General features: G+C 38.7%; 1 protein-coding gene across 3 annotated transcripts; it reads right to left on the reverse strand.

The window, feature by feature from the left end:
- Positions 1 to 6,303: 6,303 nt before the first annotated feature.
- Positions 6,304 to 15,513, reverse strand: bik (BCL2 interacting killer). Of its 3 annotated transcripts, none has more exons than XM_063006215.1 (6): positions 15,428 to 15,513; positions 8,746 to 8,771; positions 7,674 to 7,776; positions 7,449 to 7,589; positions 7,028 to 7,133; positions 6,304 to 6,734 (listed from the first exon to the last, which is right to left on the reverse strand). In XM_063006215.1, the coding sequence occupies exons 3-6, from the start codon at positions 7,766 to 7,768 to the stop codon at positions 6,621 to 6,623; spliced, it is 456 nt and encodes a 151-aa protein (XP_062862285.1). In that variant the 5' UTR covers positions 7,769 to 7,776; positions 8,746 to 8,771; positions 15,428 to 15,513; the 3' UTR covers positions 6,304 to 6,620. The 3 variants fall into 3 exon arrangements, with proteins under 3 accessions (XP_062862285.1, XP_062862278.1, XP_062862293.1); XM_063006208.1 differs by lacking the exon at positions 15,428 to 15,513 and adding an exon at positions 8,883 to 8,945; XM_063006223.1 differs by lacking the exon at positions 7,028 to 7,133 and having other exon boundaries at positions 6,653 to 6,734.
- Positions 15,514 to 24,997: the final 9,484 nt, after the last annotated feature.

The raw sequence follows: 24,997 nt of genomic DNA on the forward strand, positions 1-24,997 counted from the left end.
TCCAAGACTGTTTGATATAACCCTGTGAACTGATTAACCTTGTGTATCGAGTAACTACCGTTCCTGTCATGAATGTAACCAAAGTGTAAAACATGACATTAAAATCCTAATAAAACAAACAAACATCACTTGGAATGGTCTTGAAACCCCAAAACTCCCTTACCCAACACCAGGTTTTTTTTACCAGTGTGCAATAAATAATAAATAAAATAAAAATAATTTTAGTATAAAAGTCATTAAAATAGGGTGAACATCATTATTACTGTGTGATTATGTTTATTTAATACTATTTTAGTGTTGTAGAAAAATTGTTTTTGCTAATTATCTATTATTTAGACCAAGTGTGGTAACAGCACCAGGTCACAGCAACACGGCCTGTTTGTGTGGAGTTTTTGCATATTCCTCCTTTGTCCCTGTGGGTTTCCTTTAAGTATTCTGGTTTCCTCCCACCTCCCAAAAACATCCATGAAGTGGTTTGGCTATTTTAAAGTGCCCTTAGGTGTAAGTGGCACAGTGACCAGCATAAAGCAGTTAGATAAAAATGAATGAATCAAACCAACACACCAATGTTTGTAATGTGTTAATATACAGGTGCTGGTCATAAAATTAGAATATCATGAAAAAGTTGATTTATTTCAGTAATTCCATTCAAAAAGTGAAACTTGTATATTATATTCATTCATTACACACAGACTGATATTTTTTAAATGTTTATTTATTTTAATGTTGATGATTATAACTGACAACTAATGAAAACCCCAAATTCAGTATCTCAGAAAATTAGAATATTGTGACAAGGTACAATATTGAAGACACCTGGTGCCACACTCTAATCAGCTAATTAACTCAAAACACCTGCAAATGCCTTTAAATGGTCTCTCAGTCTAGTTCTGTAGGCTACACAATCATGGGGAAGACTGCTGACTTGACAGTTGTCCAAAAGACGACCATTGACACCTTGCACAAGGGGGGCAAGACACAAAAGGTCATTGCTAAAGAGACTGGCTGTTCACAGAGCTCTGTGTCCAAGCACATTAATAGAGAGTCGAAGGGAAGGAAAAGATGTGGTAGAAAAAAGTGTACAAGCAATAACCGCACCCTGGAGAGGATTGTGAAACAAAACCCATTCAAAAATGTGGGGTAGATTCACAAAGAGTGGACTGCAGCTGGAGTCAGTGCTTCACGAACCACCACGCACAGACGTATGCAAGACATGGGTTTCAGCTGTCGCATTCTTTGTGCCAAGCCACTCGAACAAGAGACAGCGTCAGAAGCGTCTCACCTGGGCTAAAGACAAAAAGGCTGCTGAGTGGTCCAAAGTTATGTTCTCTGATGAAAGTAAATTTTGCATTACCTTTGGAAATCAAGGTCCCAGAGTCTGGAGGAAGAGAGGAGAGGCACAGAATCCACGTTGCTCGAGGTCCAGTGTAAAGTTTCCACAGTCAGTGATGGTTTGGAGTGCCACGTCATCTGCTGGTGTTGGTCCACTGTGTTTTCTGAGGTCCAAGGTCAACGCAGCCGTCTACCAGGAAGTATTAGAGCACTTCATGCTTCCTGCTGCTGACCAACTTTATGGAGATGCAGATTTCATTTTTCAACAGGACTTGGCACCTGCACACAGTGCCAAAGTTACCAGTACCTGGTTTAAGGACCATGGTATCCCTGTTCTTAATTGGCCAGCAAACTCGCCTGACCTTAACCCCATAGAAAATCTATGCCAGACAGAACAATTCAGAAGAGCTGAAGGCCACTATCAGAGCAACCTGGGCTCTCATAACACCTGAGCAGTGCCACAGACTGATGGACTCCATGCCACGCCGCATTGCTGCAGTAATCCAGGCAAAAGGAGCCCCAACTAAGTATTGAGTGCTGTACATGCTCATACTTTTCATGTTCATACTTTTCAGTTGGCCAACATTTCTAAAAATCCTTTTTTTGTATTGGTCTTAAGTAATATTCTAATTTTCTGAAATATTGAATTTGGGGTTTTCATTAGTTGTCAGTTATAATCATCAACATTAAAAGAAATAAACATTTGAAATATATCAGTCTGTGTGTAATGAATGAATATAATATATAAGTTTCACTGTTTGAATGGAATTACTGAAATAAATCAACTTTTTCATGATATTCTAATTTTATGACCAGCACCTGTATATACACCGATCAGCCATAACATTAAAACTACCTCCTGGTTTCTACACATCATTTTATCAGCTCCACTTACCATATAGAAGCACAGTTCTACAATGACTGACTGTAGTCCATCTATTTCTGTACATACCTTTTTAGCCTGCTTTTACCCTGTTCTTCAATGGTCAGGACCCCCACAGAGTAGGTATTATTTGGGTGGTGGATCATTCTCAGCACTGCAGTGACAATGACATGGTGGTGGTGTGTTAGTGTGTGTTGTGCTGGTATGAGTGGATCAGACACAGCAGTGCTGCTGGAGTTTTTAAACACCTTAATGTCACTGCTGGACTGAGAACAGTCCACCAACCACATATATCCAGCCAACAGCACCCCGTGGGCAGTGTCCTGTGACCACTGATGAAGGTCTAGAAGATGACGACTCAAACAGCAGCAATAGATGAGTGATCGTCTCTGACTTTACATCTACAAGGTGGACCAACTAGGTAGGAGTGTCTAATAGAGTGGACAGTGAGTGGACACGGTATTTAAAAACTCCAGCAGCACTGCTGTGTCTGATCCACTCATACCAGCACCATGTCATTGTCACTGCAGTGCTGAGAATGATCCACCACCTAAATAATACCTATTTTGTGGTGGTCCTGGGAGAGTCCTGACCATTGAAGAACAGAGTGAAAGGGGGCTAACAAAGTATGTAGAGAAACAGATGGACTACAGTCGGTAATTGTAGAACTATAAAGTGCTTTTATATGGTAAGTGGAGCTGATAGACAGTGAGTGTAGAAACAAGGAGGTGGTTTTCATGTTATGGCTGATCGGTGCATATATATACAGTGTATCACAAAAGTGAGTACACCCCTCACATTTCTGCAGATATTTAAGTATATCTTTTCATGGGACAACACTGACAAAATGACACTTTGACACAATGAAAAGTAGTCTGTGTGCAGCTTATATAACAGTGTCAATTTATTCTTCCCTCAAAATAACTCAATATACAGCCATTAATGTCTAAACCACCGGCAACAAAAGTGAGTACACCCCTAAGAGACTACACCCCTAAATGTCCAAATTGAGCACTGCTTGTCATTTTCCCTCCAAAATGTCATGTGACTCGTTAGTGTTACTAGGTCTCAGGTGTGCATAGGGTGCAGGTGTGTTCAATTTAGTAGTACAGCTCTCACACTCTCTCATACTGGTCACTGAAAGTTCCAACATGGCACCTCATGGCAAAGAACTCTCTGAGGATCTTAAAAGACGAATTGTTGCGCTACATGAAGATGGCCAAGGCTACAAGAAGATTGCCAACACCCTGAAACTGAGCTGCAGCACAGTGGCCAAGATCATCCAGCGTTTTAAAAGAGCAGGGTCCACTCAGAACAGACCTCGCGTTGGTCGTCCAAAGAAGCTGAGTGCACGTGCTCAGCGTCACATCCAACTGCTGTCTTTGAAAGATAGGCGCAGGAGTGCTGTCAGCATTGCTGCAGAGATTGAAAAGGTGGGGGGTCAGCCTGTCAGTGCTCAGACCATACGCCGCACACTACATCAAATTGGTCTGCATGGCTGTCACCCCAGAAGGAAGCCTCTTCTGAAGTCTCTACACAAGAAAGCCCGCAAACAGTTTGCTGAAGACATGTCAACAAAGGACATGGATTACTGGAACCATGTCCTATGGTCTGATGAGACCAAGATTAATTTGTTTGGTTCAGATGGTCTCAAGCATGTGTGGCAGCAATCAGGTGAGGAGTACAAAGATAAGTGTGTCATGCCTACAGTCAAGCATGGTGGTGGGAATGCCATGGTCTGGGGCTGCATGAGTGCAGCAGGTGTTGGGGAGTTACATTTCATTGAGGGACACATGAACTCCAATATGTACTGTGAAATACTGAGCAGAGCATGATCCCCTCCCTCCGGAAACTGGGTCGCAGGGCAGTGTTCCAGCATGATAATGACCCCAAACACACCTCTAAGACGACCACTGCTTTATTGAAGAGGCTGAGGGTAAAGGTGATGGACTGGCCAAGCATGTCTCCAGACCTAAACCCAATAGAACATCTTTGGGGCATCCTCAAGCGGAAGGTGGAGGAGCGCAAAGTCTCGAATATCCGCCAGCTCCGTGATGTCGTCATGGAGGAGTGGAAAAGCATTCCAGTGGCAACCTGTGAAGCTCTGGTAAACTCCATGCCCAGGAGAGTTAAGGCAGTTCTGGGAAATAATGGTGGCCACACAAAATATTGACACTTCAGGAACTTTCACTAAGGGGTGTACTCACTTTTGTTGCCGGTGGTTTAGACATTAATGGCTGTATATTGAGTTATTTTGAGGGAAGAATAAATTTACACTGTTATATAAGCTGCACACAGACTACTTTTCATTGTGTCAAAGTGTCATTTTGTCAGTGTTGTCCCATGAAAAGATATACTTAAATATCTGCAGAAATGTGTATCACAAAAGTGAGTACACCCCTCACATTTCTGCAGATATTTAAGTATATCTTTTCATGGGACAACACTGACAAAATGACACTTTGACACAATGAAAAGTAGTCTGTGTGCAGCTTATATAACAGTGTAAATTTATTCTTCCCTCAAAATAACTCAATATACAGCCATTAATGTCTAAACCACCGGCAACAAAAGTGAGTACACCCCTTAGTGAAAGTTCCTGAAGTGTCAATATTTTGTGTGGCCACCATTATTTCTTAGAACTGCCTTAACTCTCCTGGGCATGGAGTTTACCAGAGCTTCACAGGTTGCCACTGGAATGCTTTTCCACTCCTCCATGACGACATCACGGAGCTGGCGGATATTCGAGACTTTGCGCTCCTCCACCTTCCGCTTGAGGATGCCCCAAAGATGTTCTATTGGGTTTAGGTCTGGAGACATGCTTGGCCAGTCCATCACCTTTACCCTCAGCCTCTTCAATAAAGCAGTGGTTGTCTTAGAGGTGTGTTTGGGGTCATTATCATGCTGGAACACTGCCCTGCGACCCAGTTTCCGGAGGGAGGGGATCATTCTCTGCTTCAGTATTTCACAGTACATATTGGAGTTCGTGTGTCCCTCAATGAAATGTAACTCCCCAACACCTGCTGCACTCATGCAGCCCCAGACCATGGCATTCCCACCACCATGCTTGACTGTAGGCATGACACACTTATCTTTGTACTCCTCACCTGATTGCCGCCACACATGCTTGAGACCATCTGAACCAAACAAATTAATCTTGGTCTCATCAGACCATAGGACATGGTTCCAGTAATCCATGTCCTTTGTTGACATGTCTTCAGCAAACTGTTTGTGGGCTTTCTTGTGTAGAGACTTCAGAAGAGGCTTCCTTCTGGGGTGACAGCCATGCAGACCAATTTGATGTAGTGTGCGGCGTATGGTCTGAGCACTGACAGGCTGACCCCCCACCTTTTCAATCTCTGCAGCAATGCTGACAGCACTCCTGCGCCTATCTTTCAAAGACAGCAGTTGGATGTGACGCTGAGCACGTGCACTCAGCTTCTTTGGACGACAAACGCGAGGTCTGTTCTGAGTGGACCCTGCTCTTTTAAAACGCTGGATGATCTTGGCCACTGTGCTGCAGCTCAGTTTCAGGGTGTTGGCATCTTCTTGTAGCCTTGGCCATCTTCATGTAGCGCAACAATTCGTCTTTTAAGATCCTCAGAGAGTTCTTTGCCATGAGGTGCCATGTTGGAACTTTCAGTGACCAGTATGAGAGAGTGTGAGAGCTGTACTACTAAATTGAACACACCTGCTCCCTATGCACACCTGAGACCTAGTAACACTAACAAATCACATGACATTTTGGAGGGAAAATGACAAGCAGTGCTCAATTTGGACATTTAGGGGTGTAGTCTCTTAGGGGTGTACTCACTTTTGTTGCTGGTGGTTTAGACATTAATGGCTGTATATTGAGTTATTTTGAGGGAAGAATAAATTTACACTGTTATATAAGCTGCACACAGACTACTTTTCATTGTGTCAAAGTGTCATTTTGTCAGTGTTGTCCCATGAAAAGATATACTTAAATATCTGCAGAAATGTGAGGGGTGTACTCACTTTTGTGATACACTGTATATATATATATATATAGTTTAAAATATTCAATTTCTCTAAAGATTTGTAAATAAATGAACACAAAACATACATTCATTAGAGTAAATGTACTTTATTGTTACTTGCATTGCTTTTAATATCACATTGAAAGTCCAGCTTCCTGTAGTAGTGCAGACCTGCTTTTATCGGAAAAGGTCAAAAAATCAACTTTGCCCAATTAACCAGCAACAGACCTTACTGTAAACCAACATCATTATCAAACAACTTACAAAAACCCTGTGAACCAGCACTTGCTTTGCAATCACTTAGAAAAGAATCATACAAAATCAGCTAAAAACCACACACACACACACACACACACACATGATTCTTCTTGACCGTGAAGCCAAAGACCCGCTCTTGGCACTGTTCAACTTTCATTTGCTTTCCAGACTGCAGCAAAGACAGCTGTAGCTACTAACAGGACAGCAGAAGCCAGGAAACATTTAGTCCCACAGGAGAAATCGGGAATGAAGGGTTTTACCTGAAAAAAAAAATCATGTTTAAGAATCCAAACAATTGGAGAAGGTTAAAGATTAAACAATGTTTATAATGTTTTATAATAATATGATTATTGTTCATGCGTATGCATTATGTTACTTCATTGTTTTGAACTGGTCTAACAGTAAAGACGGTGGGGGGAGGGGAGAAGCTTTTGGTAATTGAAAGATGTAGAAGGATGTAAATTTACCATGGGGGGCAGGGGTCATGTGTGGGTACCAAAACAGCATTACTAGATCTAAAAATGATTCATTTTGAATGATCATTTATACATACCCAGGTGATCCACTTCATAGTTGCTTGGTTGTGTAGTTGTGGAACTACCCAGGTTGCTTTCATCATTGGCACAAAATTAGACCAAAAAAGGGTGCCAACAATTCTTCTGTAAAAATAAATTACTATGTTTTAATTTTAGATTTTTATATTGAATTTGAAAAGTAGGTACCAAGACATTTACTTGTTGGTATCATGCTGCTATTAAGCAAGTCATTATTAAAACTATGAGAAAAATAAACTGTATGATAACAACACAGTGTCACTGATGTAAAGCACCAGTGTGACCACAGTCTCCCACTATGTTAAAAAATGTTTGCCTGCTAACCATGAGTGAGTTACAAGCCTGATCCCTAAGATGCTTCACACATACATAGTATTATTATTATTACTATTATTATCATAGTGTAAAAATCCTACTTACCTATTCATAGCTCTCCAGATCAGCACGTTATGATGTGCCTGCAGGTTTAGATGACGCGGATAGGGGAGTTTTTCTTTCCACCTGTTATCCAGTTCATCTCCGATCAGAGCGAGCCGGCGACCGATGACCTGAGCCGCTCTCCTGGAAGATTTACACATTCTGTTAAATAAACCTCAAGTTGGCATAGATGTGTGAAAGGTTCCATGAATTTGGATAGATTTCTACCTCATGTTGATGTCAGACACTGTGTGGTTTTCAACCGCAACAGGTCCAGCCTGAGGGGAAATGCCACTGCTTGATCCTAGTGCTTGTTCCACCATTTTGTAATCTAGGTGAAAAGACGATTATATTTAAAATGTATTAAATGTTGTACAGATGTGTGTTTAGTATACATGTAGGTTTCTGTCTAAAAGGTTTGTTTTGTTTTGTTTAGTTTAGCCTAGTGCAAGGGATTATTTCATTAGGAGCCTTGTTGGTCTTTGTGGTCGACTGTTTTATTGCTTTCAACGGACTGGTACTGCCATGTAAACAAAGTCACCTGACTCTGGGTGTGTTCATATGTGCTGCTAGTGGAGTGTAAACAGATGAGCTCATCCACTGTATGTTCCACTTCTATAGCTTGTACATTAATATAACATATACTATTACGTTATTTTTTCTGAAAAGTGAATACTGATACAGGCAATGAGAAATGAACATGAAACTAGAAAACAAATGTGATATACAAGCTATCACTTTTAGTTTGTATGTGAAGCAAATGACAAGGAAGTTAAAATAAAATGGATAAAAGCTAACAAATCAATTTTTAAGCATATTTATTGGAAATAAAATCACATTGTAGAATGTAGTGAATGTAATCCTTTGTTCATCTGTGTCCCTTATGATAGGTTGCAAGGTTGTAATGCAAATTTTCATTCAAATTAGCTGCTTCGAGAAAAACAAAATGCAATTTTTTGACGATATGTTGTAGAAGTTATATGTTTTTTATTACTAAAATACAGCTAAAAATGTCATCCAATGATTTTTGCTCATGAACATATATTTATTTACATTTACCTTAGAGTTTTGTATTTGTTTATCTACATACATAACCTACTTTCACATTAAACAAAGGTCATTTTCAAAACAAAAACCTAACATTTCTTATTGTATAGCTGCTTTACAGTTTTAAGGCTCAAATAAAACAACCTAAATAATGTAAAATACAGTTTAAACACAGTCTCAATCTTATAGTGCAACAGCTCTGTTTGTCTCATCAGACAAAGGACAGGTGAACTAGAAAAACAAAAACACTTACCTGCTTTGCTTTGGATGGACGCCGCCCTGTAAGACATTAAAAACATATTTCATATCCATTAAACAACAGAAGATCAGTTACTATACAACCTACATTTCACCCTTTTTTTGCCCAAAAATATAGATTTTTGCACTCACAGCAGCGTCCTTAATGGTGTCGGTTACAGGTGTGTTGTGTGTATGACTGTGTGTGTGTGTGTGTGTGTGTGTGTGTGTGTGTGTGTGAGAGTGTAAACCACGCCTTTGTTTTGTTTTTCCGGGATGTAGGTGCAGTTGATTTAGAGCTTCTTTGTCCTTTGCTTAAATCTTCATAACACAGACACAGCTGAGCTATTATTATCTGTCTCTTTGCTTTAACTCCAGTTAAAGTCCAAAGTTTACATATTCGTATGTACCTGGACTTGTATGTAAGTCTTGGGATTTCTAGAAATGTTCTTTTTCGTGACTAAACTTTTTTTACAGGTTTTTTGTGGGATTTTTGAAAAAAGAAAACAAAACATGCTGGGTTGAAATATACACCAATCAGGCATAATAACACTGTGTTGGTCCCCCTTTTGCTGCCAAAACAGCCCTGACCCATCAAGACATGGACTCTACTAGACCCCTGAAGGTGTGCTGTGGTATCTGGCACCAGAGTGTTAGCAGCAGATCCTTTAACTCCTGTAAGTTGTGAGGTGGGGCCTCCATGGATCAGACTTGTTAGTCCAGCACATCCCACACATGCTCGATTGGATTAAGATCTGGGGAATTTGGAGGCCAAGTCAACACCTCAAACTCGTTGTTGTGCTCCTCAAACCATTCCTGAAGCATTTTTGCTTTGTGGCAGGGTTCATTATCCTGCTGAAAGAGGCCACAGCCATCAGGGGATACCGTTTCCATAAAAGGGTGTACATGGTCTGCTACAATGCTTAGGTAGGTGGGACGTGTCAAAGTAACATCCACATGGATGGCAGGACCCAAGGTTTCCCAGCAGAACATTGCCCAAAGCATCACACTGCCTCTGCCGGCTTGCCTTCTTCTCATAGTGCATCCTGGTGTTGTGTTCCCCAGGTTTGTTTGTTTATTAGGATTTTAACGTCATGTTTTACACTTTGGTTACGTTCATGACAGGAACGGTAGTTACTCATTACACAAGATTCACCAGTTCACAAGGTTATATCGAACACAGTCATGGACAATCTAGTGTCTCCAATTCACCTCACTTGCATGTCTTTGGACTGTGGGAGGAAACCGGAGCACCCGGAGGAAACCCACGCAGATACGGGGAGAACATGCAAACTCCACAGAGAAAGGACCCGGACCGCCCCACCTGGGGATCGAACCCAGGACCTTCTTGCTGTGAGGCGACAGTGCTACCCACTTAGCCACCGTGCTGCCCGTTCCCCAGGACTGCGATGCACTGTGTATTCTGACACCTTTCTATCAGAACCAGCATTAACTTCTTCAGCAATTTGAGCTACAGTAGCTCATCTGTTGGATGGGACCACATGGGCCAGCCTTCACTCCCCACGTGCATCAATGAACCTTGGCTGCTCTGACCCTGTCGCCGGTTTACCACTGTTCCTTCCTTGGACCACTTTTGATAGATACTGACCACTGCAGACCGGGAACACCCCACAAGAGCTGCAGTTTTGGAGATGCTCTGACCCAGTCGTCTAGCCATCACAATTTGGCCCTTGTCAAACTCGCTCAAATCCTTACGCTCGCCCATTTTTCCTGCTTCTAACAAATTAACTTTAAGGATAAAATGTTCACTTGCTGCCTAATATATCCCACCCACTAACAGGTGCCATGATGAAGCGATAATCAGTGTGATTTACTTCACCTGTCTGTGGTCATAATGTTATGCCTTGTCGGTGTATATGCAACACATCTAATATCTGGTTACGTGTACCTTATCTCAGTTTATCTTAAATGGCCACATTTGAGAGACATCAAAAAGCTTTTGGGACAACTCTGGATGAATCTTTAACCACACTTCTTGGCATAATTGGCTAAATGTGTTGTTTTTTCCCCATATATTCTTGATGGGTTTAATGTCATGCGTTTGGAAGGCTATTCTTGAGCTTTATTTGGTTATTCTGAAACAAGTTTAAATGTGTTTGGTCACATTGTCCTGCTGGATTACTCTATTGTGTGTACGATTCAAGAATTTTCAAGGAAACTCTCATTTTTTAGTAGCCTTTCTACTTACTGCAATGCACCAGTTCCACTGGCAGCAGAACAACACCTACAATTTGGTCCATATATTCTTGATAGGTTTAATGTCATAATTTATGGAAGGTTATTCTATAAGCTTTATTTTAGCCATTCTAAAACAAGTTGTAATGTGTTTTGTCACATGATCCTGGTGGATCACCCAATTGTGTCTCAGATTAAAGAATTTTCAAGGAAGTTCTCATATTTTAGTAGCCTTCCTACTTACTGCAATGCACCAGCAGCAAAACAACACCTACGCATACTTGATAGTCGGTGCAGGGTTGGTTTTAAATGCCTTAATATTTCTTCTCCAAACACATGCCTGATTGCTATGGCTAAAAACTCCATGTTTTTCATTGTAATCAGTAAGAACCTTTAGTCAGGCTTGAATATGTTGATAACTGAACGTCTTTATTGCAGAGCAACCTTAAAGTTCATGGTGATGTAAAGCTTGCCTGACTGCAGGCAGTGAAAACTGTGTTCCACCAGCTTATAATTAATAATTGAACTGCTGTGAGTGTATCAGATACAGTGGTGGAGGTGTGATTTTTTACTTTTTCCTCAAAGGTAACACATAGGAAACACACACCCTGTTCACACTCATTGTAGGAGTACAATTAGTGACTAAAGCTGTTTTCTTTTTTCATGCACAATATATGTTGGCTTTATTTTTTAAGCCCCATAGCCACCCCAGTGTTGCTTTGGCTGTCAAAAGGCTGTTAATGTGCACCTTGGAGGAAGTTTTCTTTAAGGATATTCCTGTAATTGGTTGCATTTATGCGCCCTTCAGTGTTTACCAGTCTCCCTGTCTCAGCTACAGCACAATGTTTTACTGCACCACCATCATGTTTTATTGTAGCAATATTAGCCAGGCAATGTGCTGTGCCAGTTTTTTGCCAGTAACAGTTCCTGCTGTTCTGTTTTGTGTTTCAATTTGTGTTTCATCAGATCAGATCATTCTTTTCCTTTAGATACTGTTTAGCAAAATCCATACAGACTATCATATGCTTTTTATGCAACTTTGGGTTCCGTCTGGCCGCTCTGCCATAAAGACCTGAAATGTGGAGTGGTGCAGAATTGGTTGTCCGTCAAACAGGTTTACCCATTTTCTGATTTCTGCTCTGGAGAATGCAGTGTAAATTGTGGTCCCATATACAGGGGTTGGACAAAATAACTGAAACACCTGTCATTTTAGTGTGGGAGGTTTCATGGCTAAATTGGACCAGTCTGGTGGCCAATCTTCATTAATTGCACATTGCACCAGTAAGAGCAGAGTGTGAAGGTTCAATTAGCAGGGTAAGAGCACAGTTTTGCTCAAAATATTGCAATGCACACAACATTATGGGTGACATACCAGAGTTCAAAAGAGGACAAATTGTTGGTGCACGTCTTGCTGGCTCATCTGTGACCAAGACAGCAAGTCTTTGTGATGTATCAAGAGCCACGGTATCCAGGGTAATGTCAGCATACCACCAAGAAGGACAAACCACATCCAACAGGATTAACTGTGGACGCAAGAGGAAGCTGTCTGAAAGGGATGTTCGGGTGCTAACCCGGATTGTATCCAAAAAACATAAAACCACGGCTGCCCAAATCACGGCAGAATTAAATGTGCACCTCAACTCTCCTGTTTCCACCAGAACTGTCCGTCGGGAGCTCCACAGGGTCAATATACACGGCCGGGCTGCTATAGCCAAACCTTTGGTCACTCGTGCCAATGCCAAACGTCGGTTTCAATGGTGCAAGGAGCGCAAATCTTGGGCTGTGGACAATGTGAAACATGTATTGTTCTCTGATGAGTCCACCTTTACTGTTTTCCCCACATCCGGGAGAGTTACGGTGTGGAGAAGCCCCAAAGAAGCATACCACCCAGACTGTTGCATGCCCAGAGTGAAGCATGGGGGTGGATCAGTGATGGTTTGGGCTGCCATATCATGGCATTCCCTTGGCCCAATACTTGTGCTAGATGGGCGCGTCACTGCCAAGGACTACCGAACCATTCTGGACCATGTGCATCCAATGGCGGTGCCGTGTATCAGGATGACAATGCACCAATACACACAGCAAGACTGGTGAAAGATTGGTTTGATGAACATGAAAGTGAAGTTGAACATCTCCCATGGCCTGCACAGTCACCAGATCTAAATATTATTGAGCCACTTTGGGGTGTTTTGGAGAAGCGAGTCAGGAAACGTTTTCCTCCACCAGCATCACGTAGTGACCTGGCCACTATCCTGCAAGAAGAATGGCTTAAAATCCCTCTGACCACTGTGCAGGACTTGTATATGTCATTTCCAAGACGAATTGACGCTGTATTGGCCGCAAAAGGAGGCCCTACACCAGGGGTGGGCAATTAAATTTTCCAAGGGGCCACATAAGAAACTGGGACTGTTGTGGAGGGCCGGACCAATAAGGTGAACTTAATTCTGCTCAATATTAATTTTATCTTTTTATTTACATTTACATTTTCAGCATTTAGCAGACGCATTTATCCAAAGCAATTTACAATATAGTGACAGTATACAGTCTGAGCAATTAAGGGTTAAGGGACTTGCTCAAGGGCCCAACAGCAGCAACCTGGCAGTGGTGGGGCTTGAACCAGCAACCTTCTGATTACTAGTCCAGTACATTAACCACTAAGCTACAACTGTCCACTCTTTATGAAAAGCAGTGAATTGTACAGTTCTAATAAGCTGTTAATGTTTTGATGTTACATTTAGAAAATTAGAAGTATGCAGAGTAAAAACATCAACATTATTTTACTATTTAAACAAACAAATGCAAAAACAAATGTGAACAAAATGTGCAGGTTTTTAAACTTTACACTATTTTGCTTTGAGTCTAATTACCACATTTGTTTTTCAGTCCTTTGTTATTGTTTAATATTCTGCTTCAGTTCTGGATGTGTTAAACTTTATAAAAAGTCTTTGTTGCTTTTGCAGTTTAGTTAGAGAAGCTTCAGGTGTGACGCTCCACATCGTTCATGTTCTTGTATTTCTGTTTAGTACCGCAACAGAGATTTAGAGCCTAAATTCTGATCCTTAACCAGCATTACATCTGACTTTAGTAAATAAACAATTCAGAAGTTCGTGTCTTGTTAAAAACTCCACCGTCAATCACACTCAGTTCTGTTCGCATTACAGTGAAGCTGATACACTCGCACACACACGCGCACACGCAAATCGAAACTTGCGGATATTTAAAGACACATCGCTCTCGTCAAAATCAGTCCTGTTATATTGCATGTTTGATGTACATTTATTTACATCTAATTTTTAATTGCCACGAACCTCACGCGGGCCGGTTGGGGATGTCTCGCGGGCCGGATGTGGCCCGCGGGCCGTACAATGCCCAGGTCTGCCCTACACCATACTAATAAATTATTGTGGTCTAAAACCAGGTGTTTCAGTTATTTTGTCCAACCCCTGTAGATCCAGGTGCATTTTCAAACTATGTCCAGTCAATTCAAATTGAAAACATTTTTTTACTTTCACTTGCAGATTCAATATGTAAAAAGTCAAGGTGGTCTGAATATTTAGTAAAATCACAGTAAAAGTTTTTTGGTTGGAGTACTATTTTACTCCAAGTGTTAACATTACATTGAGATGTTTAAAAATCCCAACAACACTGCTGCAACTGCTACACTCATTTTAGTACAAAGCAAACAAGGGGTGATTAAGTGTACAGAGAAACAAATATGCTACAGTCAGTATTTATATACCAATAAAGTTCATCTGTATATTGTGTGTAACATAAAATTATGAATGTATGTACCTGATAGGTGTATTTTAAATGTAGGAAACGTTAACATTGAAACGTTAATGAGGAAGTTGGTTTACCTCCCACAGTCCAAAGACATGCAAGTGAGGTGAATTAGAGATACAAAATTATCCATGACTGTGTTTGAGATTAACGACTTGTGAACTGATGCATCTTGTGTAACCAGTAATTACCTGCCTTGTCATGAATGTAACCAAAGTGTGTAAACATGACGTTAAAATTCAAATAAAAAAAATAAATAAATGTCTGCCTCTTTATTTCCTTAAGGAACAAAACGCTTTTATTCCTGAATGGTCAAACAGCTCACCACAAATCAGCCAGGGCGTGTATGAGACCATTCAAAGCCGAGAGCGCCTCAAATATTCCAGAGTTGGTAAATACCGCCATCTACCGGTCAAAAAAAGCGTAGGGAAAGCGTAGGGAAAACATATAGCTGCTAGAAGAAATATTTGATATTATCGAATATTTCTTCTACCAGTTATATGTATTTACTGCTGTTCCACTGTGCTCCCATCTAATGAGGATAAAGAAGGGTGGCCAGATTCATAGTAACAAAAAGACGGACATTACACCCAAAAGCCGGACATCATATTAGGAACAGGGGGACATGATACTGCAACACACAGAATGAATTCAGAACCCATATAACAGAGTTTTTGACCAATTTAAGCAAGAATTCTATAACAAATTACTGTTTTACTCACCAAATGTTGTGTCTACTTTTGATATTTAAGTCCGTTCCTCGCTGCCTCCAAAAGTTTACTAATTGGCGTTTTTACAGTGTTCGTGAGCATGAGAGCTGACGAACCCACGGTGACACAGGTGTCACCACCTCTTTAAACGTTCTGGAAATTTTCCTTTTCAACTGTTTCTCATATTTTAACCCATGGAGTCCCTAAGTGACACATACTGAACAACCTAATGTGGTCATGTGACATGTCATGTGAATTTATGTTACCTGGACAACATTTCCAAGATGTTCGTGTGCCTGACTGGCTAATGTCACAAAGCAAGCCAATTTTAAAAAGCTTGTTTTTTGTTTCAAAAGGTAAGATTCAAGCCATTTATCAGTCGTTTTCCTTCAATTACAAGTCCTTGATAGTATTCATTCTGTCCTGATTAAATTATTTCAATAATTTGATATAAAACAAATGAGGAAAATATTGCTGTGACATATATGTCACATCGGGACTTTACACACAAAATCTTCATTAAAAACCTCATGTGGCGTATTTGTTACAAAAAGAAAAAAGTAATGTTCTGCTGAGGTTATTTGACTGATTTAAATTTGGAAACTTATTTGTTTTTGTAGCATGAATAGCAAAAAGCGGTACAGTGTCCAGGATGCACTAGAAATCATTCAAGGAGATGACAGTGAGTTTGAGGAATGTGAAGATAGCTCAGATGAAGACCCTGACTATACTCCCAGCAGCAAAGACATTGAAAATGATGAGTCTAGTGAGTCCTGTGATTCAGACGATAGTGAATTAAATGAGGAACCACAACCCAAGATGAATCCTGGGCAGCAAAGTATTGGTGTTAAAGGAAGAACACAGTTTTCTTGGAGAAGGAAACAATTTGAAGCCCCTGAATGTACCTTCAAAGGTCAAAGTGTCACACCTCCAGATACTCCTCACACCCCTCTGGAGTATTTCAGGAAGTTCATCACATCAATATGCTTGAGTTACTGAAGGAACAAACAAATCTGTACAGTGTACAAAAATCTGAAAATCACAGTAATGTAAACACCACTGTCAAGGAACTGGAAAAACTGATTGGCCTCTACCTACGCATGGGTCTTTGTCAGCTGCCAGGGAATTGTTCCTATTGGGAAAATGACACAAGATGTCCCATGGTGGCAGACAACATGTCACGCAATCGCTTTCAGACACTGCTTACATCCCTACATTTCACTGACAACACTGATATGTCAAACAGGCAAGCGGAGGATAAGTGCTGGAAGATCCGCCCCTGGCTCAAGATGTTTCGCAAACAATGTCTGGAAGTCACCCCAGAAAAGCACAACTCTATTGATGAGCAAATGGTGTCCTTTAGGGGTACTCACAGCCCAATAAGACAGTATGTGAAAGGCAAGCCCCACCCTTGGGGATTAAAAATTTGGGCGCGCTGCTCTTCATCTGGAATTCTCTGTGATTTTATGGTCTATGAAGGTGGAACTGGAAAGAAAACCTTACTTGGCATGGGAGGTGATGTTGTGGTCAAGTTGTGTGAAACTCTTCCATCAAACCAAAACTACAAAGTGTTTGCAGACAACTTTTTCACTTCAGCACCACTGGTTCTTGAGCTTCTTCAGCGGCAGATCTACTTTGTAGGAACAATCAGAAGCAATCGCTTGGCTGGGTGTCAGCTTGAGGATGAGAAAAGTCTTGCCAAGAGAGGCAGAGGGACTGTTGATGTCAGAGTGGAAAAAAGGAAAGCATTGCCATTGTCAAGTGGTATGACAACAAATCTGTTACCCTGATCTCCTCTTACTGTGCCATAGAACCTCAGGACAAAGCGCAACGCTGGAGCAAATCAGACAAAGCATTTGTGAAAGTCAACAGGCCACAAATTGTGAAGGAGTACAACACATACATGGGAGGGGTAGACCTCCTAGATGCATGTGTTGGTAGACACAAGTACCACATGAGGTCACGGAGGTGGTACCTGTACCTGTTTTGGCAGACCATAATGCTGGCCATAGTAAATGCATGGCTGCTCTACCGTCGTGACTGTAAACTACTTGCAGTCAACAAGCCAATGAAACAAAGGAGCTTCCAGGCAGAGGTGGCATCAAGCTTAATTCTCTTGGAGAGTTCGAGTTGGAATTCCTGAAGATGTTCGCTTGGACCAGGTTTCACACTGGCTTGTGAAATGTGACAAGCGTGGCCGCTGCAAATTATGCAAGATAAATGCAACCACGACTCTCTGTGAGAAATGTGATGTACGTCTTTGCTTCACGGAGGAAAGAAATTGTTTCAAGTGTTACCATTCAGCCTAGGCTAAACTGCCATAAGTGGTGCTAATAACAGTTCAAACATGATGCAGCTGACAAAAAACTGTTGATGTTTTTGTGCTTTTAATGCACTTTGGTTTTGACCAAAAGTAGTTTATTGGTCACTTTTTCAGTTTTGTTAACAGTTCCAGTTATTTGTGAAGAAGACCTCTGATATACTGTATAGCTGTGCGCAAATTTTTGTGTTGTAAAGCACCTCTAAGGAGGATTTTTTTTGTTGAATCCAAGAGCTAAAGTTTTTATTTTGACACACTGTTGTGGAAATGATAATAAAAAGACAGCATGTGTTACAAAGCAAGAAAAGACTGTCAAGCAAATTCATTTTATATTGAGGATAACATTTACCTTTAACGCCTGATGTGACATATCAGTCACATTTCAGATCTTTGACACTAGGGGGGGGGTGTTATTTTGAAAAAAATGTCAGAAATATTTTCTTTGTGATCTGTTAATTCAGAATGATGACCCCCATAATTTTCCTCCAAGGAGAAATACAGTAGGTGTGGGTTCTTATGGGTTAATTGACTCAGGTAGCGCGGTGTTTACATAACAGAGCGGGTGGGACAAATTCAACCACCCAATCACAGACTAGCATTTAGAGGGCGGACCTTCTCCGATTGGCCAGTGGTAGCTCTATAAGGAGTCAAATGAGGCTGTTAAACCAATGAAATACAAAGCATTTGTTTGACATGTACCTGAGCCAATGGCAGATAATATTAATCAGAAATGAAACCAGTTCACTCCAAAAGGAGGATTTTTAAGTGTCCGTCCTAGCGTTGCGTGAATGGAGGACTGGCAGCTGAAAAGCCGGACTGTCCGGCCTAAAACCGGACGTCTGGCCACCCTAGGATAAAGCAGTAAATAAAGATGAATACATGAATGAACCAAAACTTACACAATTGACATGATGTTAACCCACAAGAGACCACAGTGACATGTGTCACCAACACTTTGAAAAGTCTGAAAAGTTCTTTATACAGCTTTAATCTTCACTTTGTCCTTATAAAGTTCCAATATGGAATATATACTGAACATCCTGGATGCAGTCATATGACTGTTTGAGAATTTGTGTTCATGTGACTTCATTTCCAAAATGGTGGTGTTCATGGTTAGTGCATGAGACAAAATCAGCTAATTTTAAAAGAGTGTTTTTGTTACTAAAATGTATGTTTCAACTCATTTAATAATTCTAATGTTTTAATAACATGTCCTATATTAAATATGACACATTCTGACCCCCTTTCTGTAACTAATTAATGTAAAACAAATTACGAAATTATTGTTGTGACATATATCTGCAAAAAACACCATGTGACCTGTGTCACAAAAAGAAAAATGCTAATTAATGTAACTGATTAATTACTTTGAATCAATATATTTTCTGTTGTTTAATTTAAAGCATATTTAAACAAATGTAATCAATGAAATTATTATAAAAACGTATTATGAAACAACTATACATCTGACCTTGGTTTTAGCAGAGATGGTTTACTTAATAAAAAAGAAACATTTTGATCCTATTTCAATGTCAGTTTACTTGTAGCATGAATATCAAGAAGCAATACAGTCTTCAGGATGCACTTAAGATCATCACTGGTAATGACAGTAAGTTTGAGGGATGTAAAGATAGCTCAGATAAAGACTCTGAAGACCTAGATTACACTCTCAGGAAAAATGATGTGGAGAGTGATGAGTCAAGTGGGTCTGATGATTTGGACAGTAGTGAATTTAAAGGATTTAGATGATATACCTTAATTAGACATGAAGCTTCTTCAACAACAGACATGCATTGCAAGGCAAAAGTACCCCATGAGGTCGCAGAGATGGTACCTTCTGGTAATCCATCATGTTAGGCCTTGTTAATGCATGATCTACCGCCGTGACTATACCCCAGCTAACAAAATTACGTTCTGAGAACGTTCCCCAAACGTTCCATTTTGGTTGTGGGAACGTTGCATTGGAATGTTCCCTCAACGTTATTTTGTCCAGTTTTCTTGATTGTTATGAAAACTTTCATAGAATGTTACCTAAACCTCATTTGCAACCATAATTTAACGTTCTGGGAACGTTGTCTTGGAATGTTCTAAGAACATTTTAAATAAGGTCCTCTGAACGTTCCCTTAACGTTGGTTGTATGAATGTTTAATTAGAACGTTCCTTCAACGTTATTTTGTCAGTTTTTTGTAGTTTTCTTAATATTCTCAAGACATTTAATACAAATTAAAGAACAAACCCAAAAACATTTTTAAATGTTTAAAATGTTACTTGAACATACCTTTAACATAACTACAGATAATGTTAATCCAAGACAATGTTAATAATCCCTCTGTCTCTGTGATATATTGGATGAAGGAGATTGCAGGCAGAGAGAGAATCCGTTTAACTCTGCACATTTATTCTCAACACACACACATTCATGCTTCCAACTCGTTACATGTGCATTCTCTTAGTAATTCTATTGTCATTATCTTATATAGTCATTAAGTATTTACTGCCACCTTCTAACCGTTAACTAACTTACAGTTATATATCACCAAATACAATTCTAATATACTACAGTCTTGAACCCCCCAACCCCCTCAGACATTACAATTAATTTAAAAAAATATCTGAATCACTCTGATAACATTTGCTATGATGGTCTAATTCAAACAATTCATGTGATAATACTGACATAAACGGAGGCAAAATCAATGCAAACATATTTATTTTAAAACATGTTTTATCATCATCAATCAAATTCAACTGAATGAACGAAAAATTAAAAAAGAACATTTTCTATCCCTTATAAACTGAGGTAAAATCAGTTAGAATATATTGTATTTATTATATGTTATTATTATCAAGCAATTAATTTAAATTAATCAATGGAAAATGGAAAAAAAAATATATAAAATCTAATTTAAATGAATAAATGGAAAATGGGGAAAAAACAAATAAAGTTAGGTAGTAATTCAGGGCGTCTCTGCATTCTCCACCTGCAAAGTAAACAAAGAGTTTTTTTTAGGTATTTCTGCATTTTTATCAATACATGAAAAACATTTTACACTGTAACCAAGTCATTCTGGGCAGCTAAAATACAAAGCTTCCTTGAAGTTATGTTGCAGTCTTTAATTTAATTTAAGTCTTCAATGTGCAAGAGGTGTCTGTGGCTCTTTTTTAATGGTTGAATTACTCGTATGTGTGATTTTACAGTGAAAATCATAAATTAGCATTATTTCATGAGGTACATGGCGGTATTTAATATGCCATAAAATAATTAAACAGCCAGCTTGATTAAACAAAATTAAGAAGGGAATTCATACTAGTGTTGTGGATGTTTTAATATTTATTTAAATATTGTTTTTTTTTGTAGATATTGTTTCTGTTTTTGTATTTTAAATAATCCAACTAAGCAATTAATTAAAAACATAATCACCAGATTGATTAGAAAAATAATCGCTAGTTGCAACCCTACATGTGAAGTGAAGCGTTTTTGTTTTGTGCATACACGTTAGTTTAGGATTATAAACTGTTCAGACAAATGTAGGACAAACAGTATGTCACATTAAAAAGCTACAGAGAAAAAAAAAGAGAATAGTACACAGAGTAAAAGTGTCAGTAAAAGAGTTGTAGTATGTAATGTGGGTTACACTTGATAAAATACAACTTCTTTTGGAAAAATTTGATGAAAATTTTAAAAGCCATTGAAGTTATTAATATGATGAATACTTTAAATGCTATTGAATTTATTCATAAAAATAAATGGGTTACACTTGATAAAATACAACTTGTTTTGGAGAAATGTGATGAAAATTTTAAAAGCTATTGAAGTTATTAATATGATGAATATTTAAATGCTATTGAAGTTATGAATGAAAATCTGTTTTTATTATGTAATAAAGAGTAAAAGTGTCAATATAAGAGTTGTAGTATGCAATGTGGGTTACACTTGATAAAAAACAACTTGTTTTGGAGCAATTTGCTGAATATTTTAAAAGCTATTGAGATTATTAATATGCTGAATACTTTAAATGCTATTGAAGTTATGAATAAAAATCTGTTTTTTATTATGTAATAAAGGGTAAAAGTGTCAGTGAAAGAGTTGTAGTATGTAATGTGGGTTACACTTGATAAAATACAACTTGTTTTGGAGCAATTTGATGAATATTTTAAAAGCTATTGAAGTTATTAATATGCTGAATACTTTAAATGCTATTGAAGTTATGAATAAAAATCTGTTTTTATTATGTAATAAGGGGTAAAAGTGTCAGTTTAAGCATAGTATGTAATGTGGGTTACACTTGAAAAAATACAACTTGTTTTGTAATATGCTGAATATATTACTATGCCGAATACTTTAAATGCTATTGAAGTTATGAATAAAAATCAGTTTTTTATTATGTAATAAAGGGTAAAAGTGTCAGTATAAGAGTTGTAGTATGTAATGTGGGTTACACTTGATAAAATACAACTTGTTTTGGAGCAATTTGATGAATATTTTAAAAGCTATTGAAGTTATTAATATGCTAAATACTTTAAATGCTATTGAAGTTATGAATAAAAAATTGTTTTTTGCACTGATGAAGGACTAGAGTATGACTAACACAAACTGTGCAGCAACAGATCAGCTATTGGTTGCTTCCTCAATCTGTGCTCTTCTCTGTACTTGCCTTCTTTTTGACTTGAGAAACGTCATCATTCGCAGCCCAAGTACTGTTCCATTTAAATGTTCACATCTAGCAGAGTACAGTCCATATAACCAGATGTTGTTCTTGCTTACCCATATTATTAAGAATTTATCACCACTCTCACTTGTGCCATATTGCTTAAACATTCTAATGTGAGGCACTATAAACTTACCTGTTATGGCTCTGATTGTGAGTCAGCAGCTGGTTTGACTGGTCAGATTAAATCTTTCACTTGAAAAGAGCACTTTTCTTACAGTCTCTTGGTAGAACTCTCTTGGCTGCAATATGGTATTAAACTCTATGAATGTTATTTTTAATAGTAGCAGCAACTGAAAAAATATCTTTAAAAAGAAAAGAAATACTTTTATGGTCACAACATTGATTGAGCCTAAGCAGGAGTGAAAGTAAAATTTTTATGGTGCACAAAATGTTTATTGCTGAAAAACATGACTTACCATTTCTAAGTAATATTATCTGTAAACCTAAAATCATTAAAAGTCATAAGTTTATTATAGTGCAGTTCAGCACAATAACAGCACTATAAACTAAGCAATTGCACCAGTCTTAACAAGCATTAATAAGTATTTAAAATGCACAGTGAGAAGGCTAATGTTAACGTTTAGCTAACGTCACAAGTTACTCATTTGAAAACATTTCAAGCTGATACCTGGGTTGTTTTGACCACTTATTTTTAATAACATTTCAGAGATAATATAGTTTTTCATGCTTATTATTATAAACTGTTTAAGTTTATGACTTACCATCGAACTTCAGTTGCTTAGCAGGGCATGACGAACATCTTTTTTTCATTTCTCACTGTAAGTTGACGACAACAGTTTAGCCGTCGATGAGATCTTGTCAGATTCTTTTGACCTTCAATAAGCACTGACTTAATAACACATGTGGCAGGAATTTCATCTTCACAGAAGTACACAAGCACGTACTTTGGCAGACTCATGTTTCAGAGTAAAATAACTGAAAACACTACATTTGTATTTCGCTTTAAGGTCTGTGTCGAGACAGAGACGGTTGGTTAAAATAACGGTCTCAAGTCAAGTGCGGATGTGCGCATGTGCAGAACGAGGTGTCCGACCGTCTGTAGATGGAGACTGACGTGCTGTGTGAAGAAGAGAGGTTTGTGCATTTAACATAATACAAGGTGCTGTAAAGTCATTTAACTGAATGATATGTAATGTAATATTTGTCCTGTATGGATGGGTTCTGATAACCGCAGTTTTTAATGCAGTTTTTATAAGATCATGAAAAATAATGGTTTATCTTAAATATATTATTAAGTAAAATATTATATAAAGCAAAACTGTTCAGTAGGAAGCAATGAATTCAGTCTGACAGTGGTGCATATTATGACCTCTTTAAATCAATGTAAATCAGTTGACTATACATATATATATATATTTATATATATATATATATATATATATATATATATAATTTTTCCTAATATGCGTCTAAAGAATATCACACACATTATGCTTTAAAATTTTGTTTTAAAAAAAAAGTTCAAAGACCGTTCATATAACATTACACATTGAACAGAATATTTATCAAGGTCACGTAACATTTATAGAACGTTCTATTAACGTTATTGTGAGAACGTTTGCTTATAACATTAGGATAACTTTCACGTAACGTTAGTGAAAGTTGTGGGAACGTTCCCTGTTAGCTGGGACACTGCTTGGTGTCCAAAAGCCACTTAAATATAGAAGCTTTCAAGCAGAGATTGTTGCTATCCTGATTCTTGTGCATTTACAAAGGGGTCGATCATAACTTAAGGCCACACTTCCACAACCACCACCAAAGAGAGTCTGTGTTGGAGTTCCAGTTGATGGAGATCAGGTTGCACACTGTCCTGTGAAATGTGACAAGCGTAGTCGTTGTAAAGTCTGCAAAGTCAATGCAAACACCACCCTCTGTAAGAAATATGATATGCGTCTTTGCTTCACTGAAGAAATGAATTTTTTCAAACTTTAACATTTGGCTTAGGCAAGTTGTCAAGTTTTGTTTCCTTTCAACATTTCATTTGTTTGGCTTACCCAGCAGTGGTGTGGAAATGCAATTAAAAAGGCAAATCTGTATTATTAATAATTTTTTTTTTTTAATGAGGTATATGTTTACTATAAACACCCAATGTGACATATATGTAACATTACAGAGAGAACATGCAAACTCCCATTTAGAATCAAAAGAATCAAACCCAGGCATTTTATCTGTGAGCCGACCGCGCTACCCACTGAGGCATCACGTCACGCTGTTCAGGTTAAGCCTTTAAGTCCCTGTTTGAATCATAAATATTAACAATTATTCTGGATCGAACTCATCCCTTCAGGTCACACGTTACTCTGCGGCCCCCTGTTCATACCGGCTGCCTCTGTGATAAAATTTGGGTTTTTTTGCGGAATCGACTCTTTATATCGATTCATTTTATTCGTACAACTCGGAATCGAAATTGGAGTCGACACCAACGCTTTGAAAATTGTACTGCTCTGTGCACCACTGCGCTTGCGCGTCTCTACGGCAACATCTGTAAACTTCTCACTTCTAGCAGCTTAGCGTGGTAACTCTGAATG

The sequence above is a fragment of the Trichomycterus rosablanca genome, chromosome 1 (assembly GCF_030014385.1).
Source record: "Trichomycterus rosablanca isolate fTriRos1 chromosome 1, fTriRos1.hap1, whole genome shotgun sequence".
Lineage (NCBI taxonomy): Eukaryota > Metazoa > Chordata > Actinopteri > Siluriformes > Trichomycteridae > Trichomycterus > Trichomycterus rosablanca.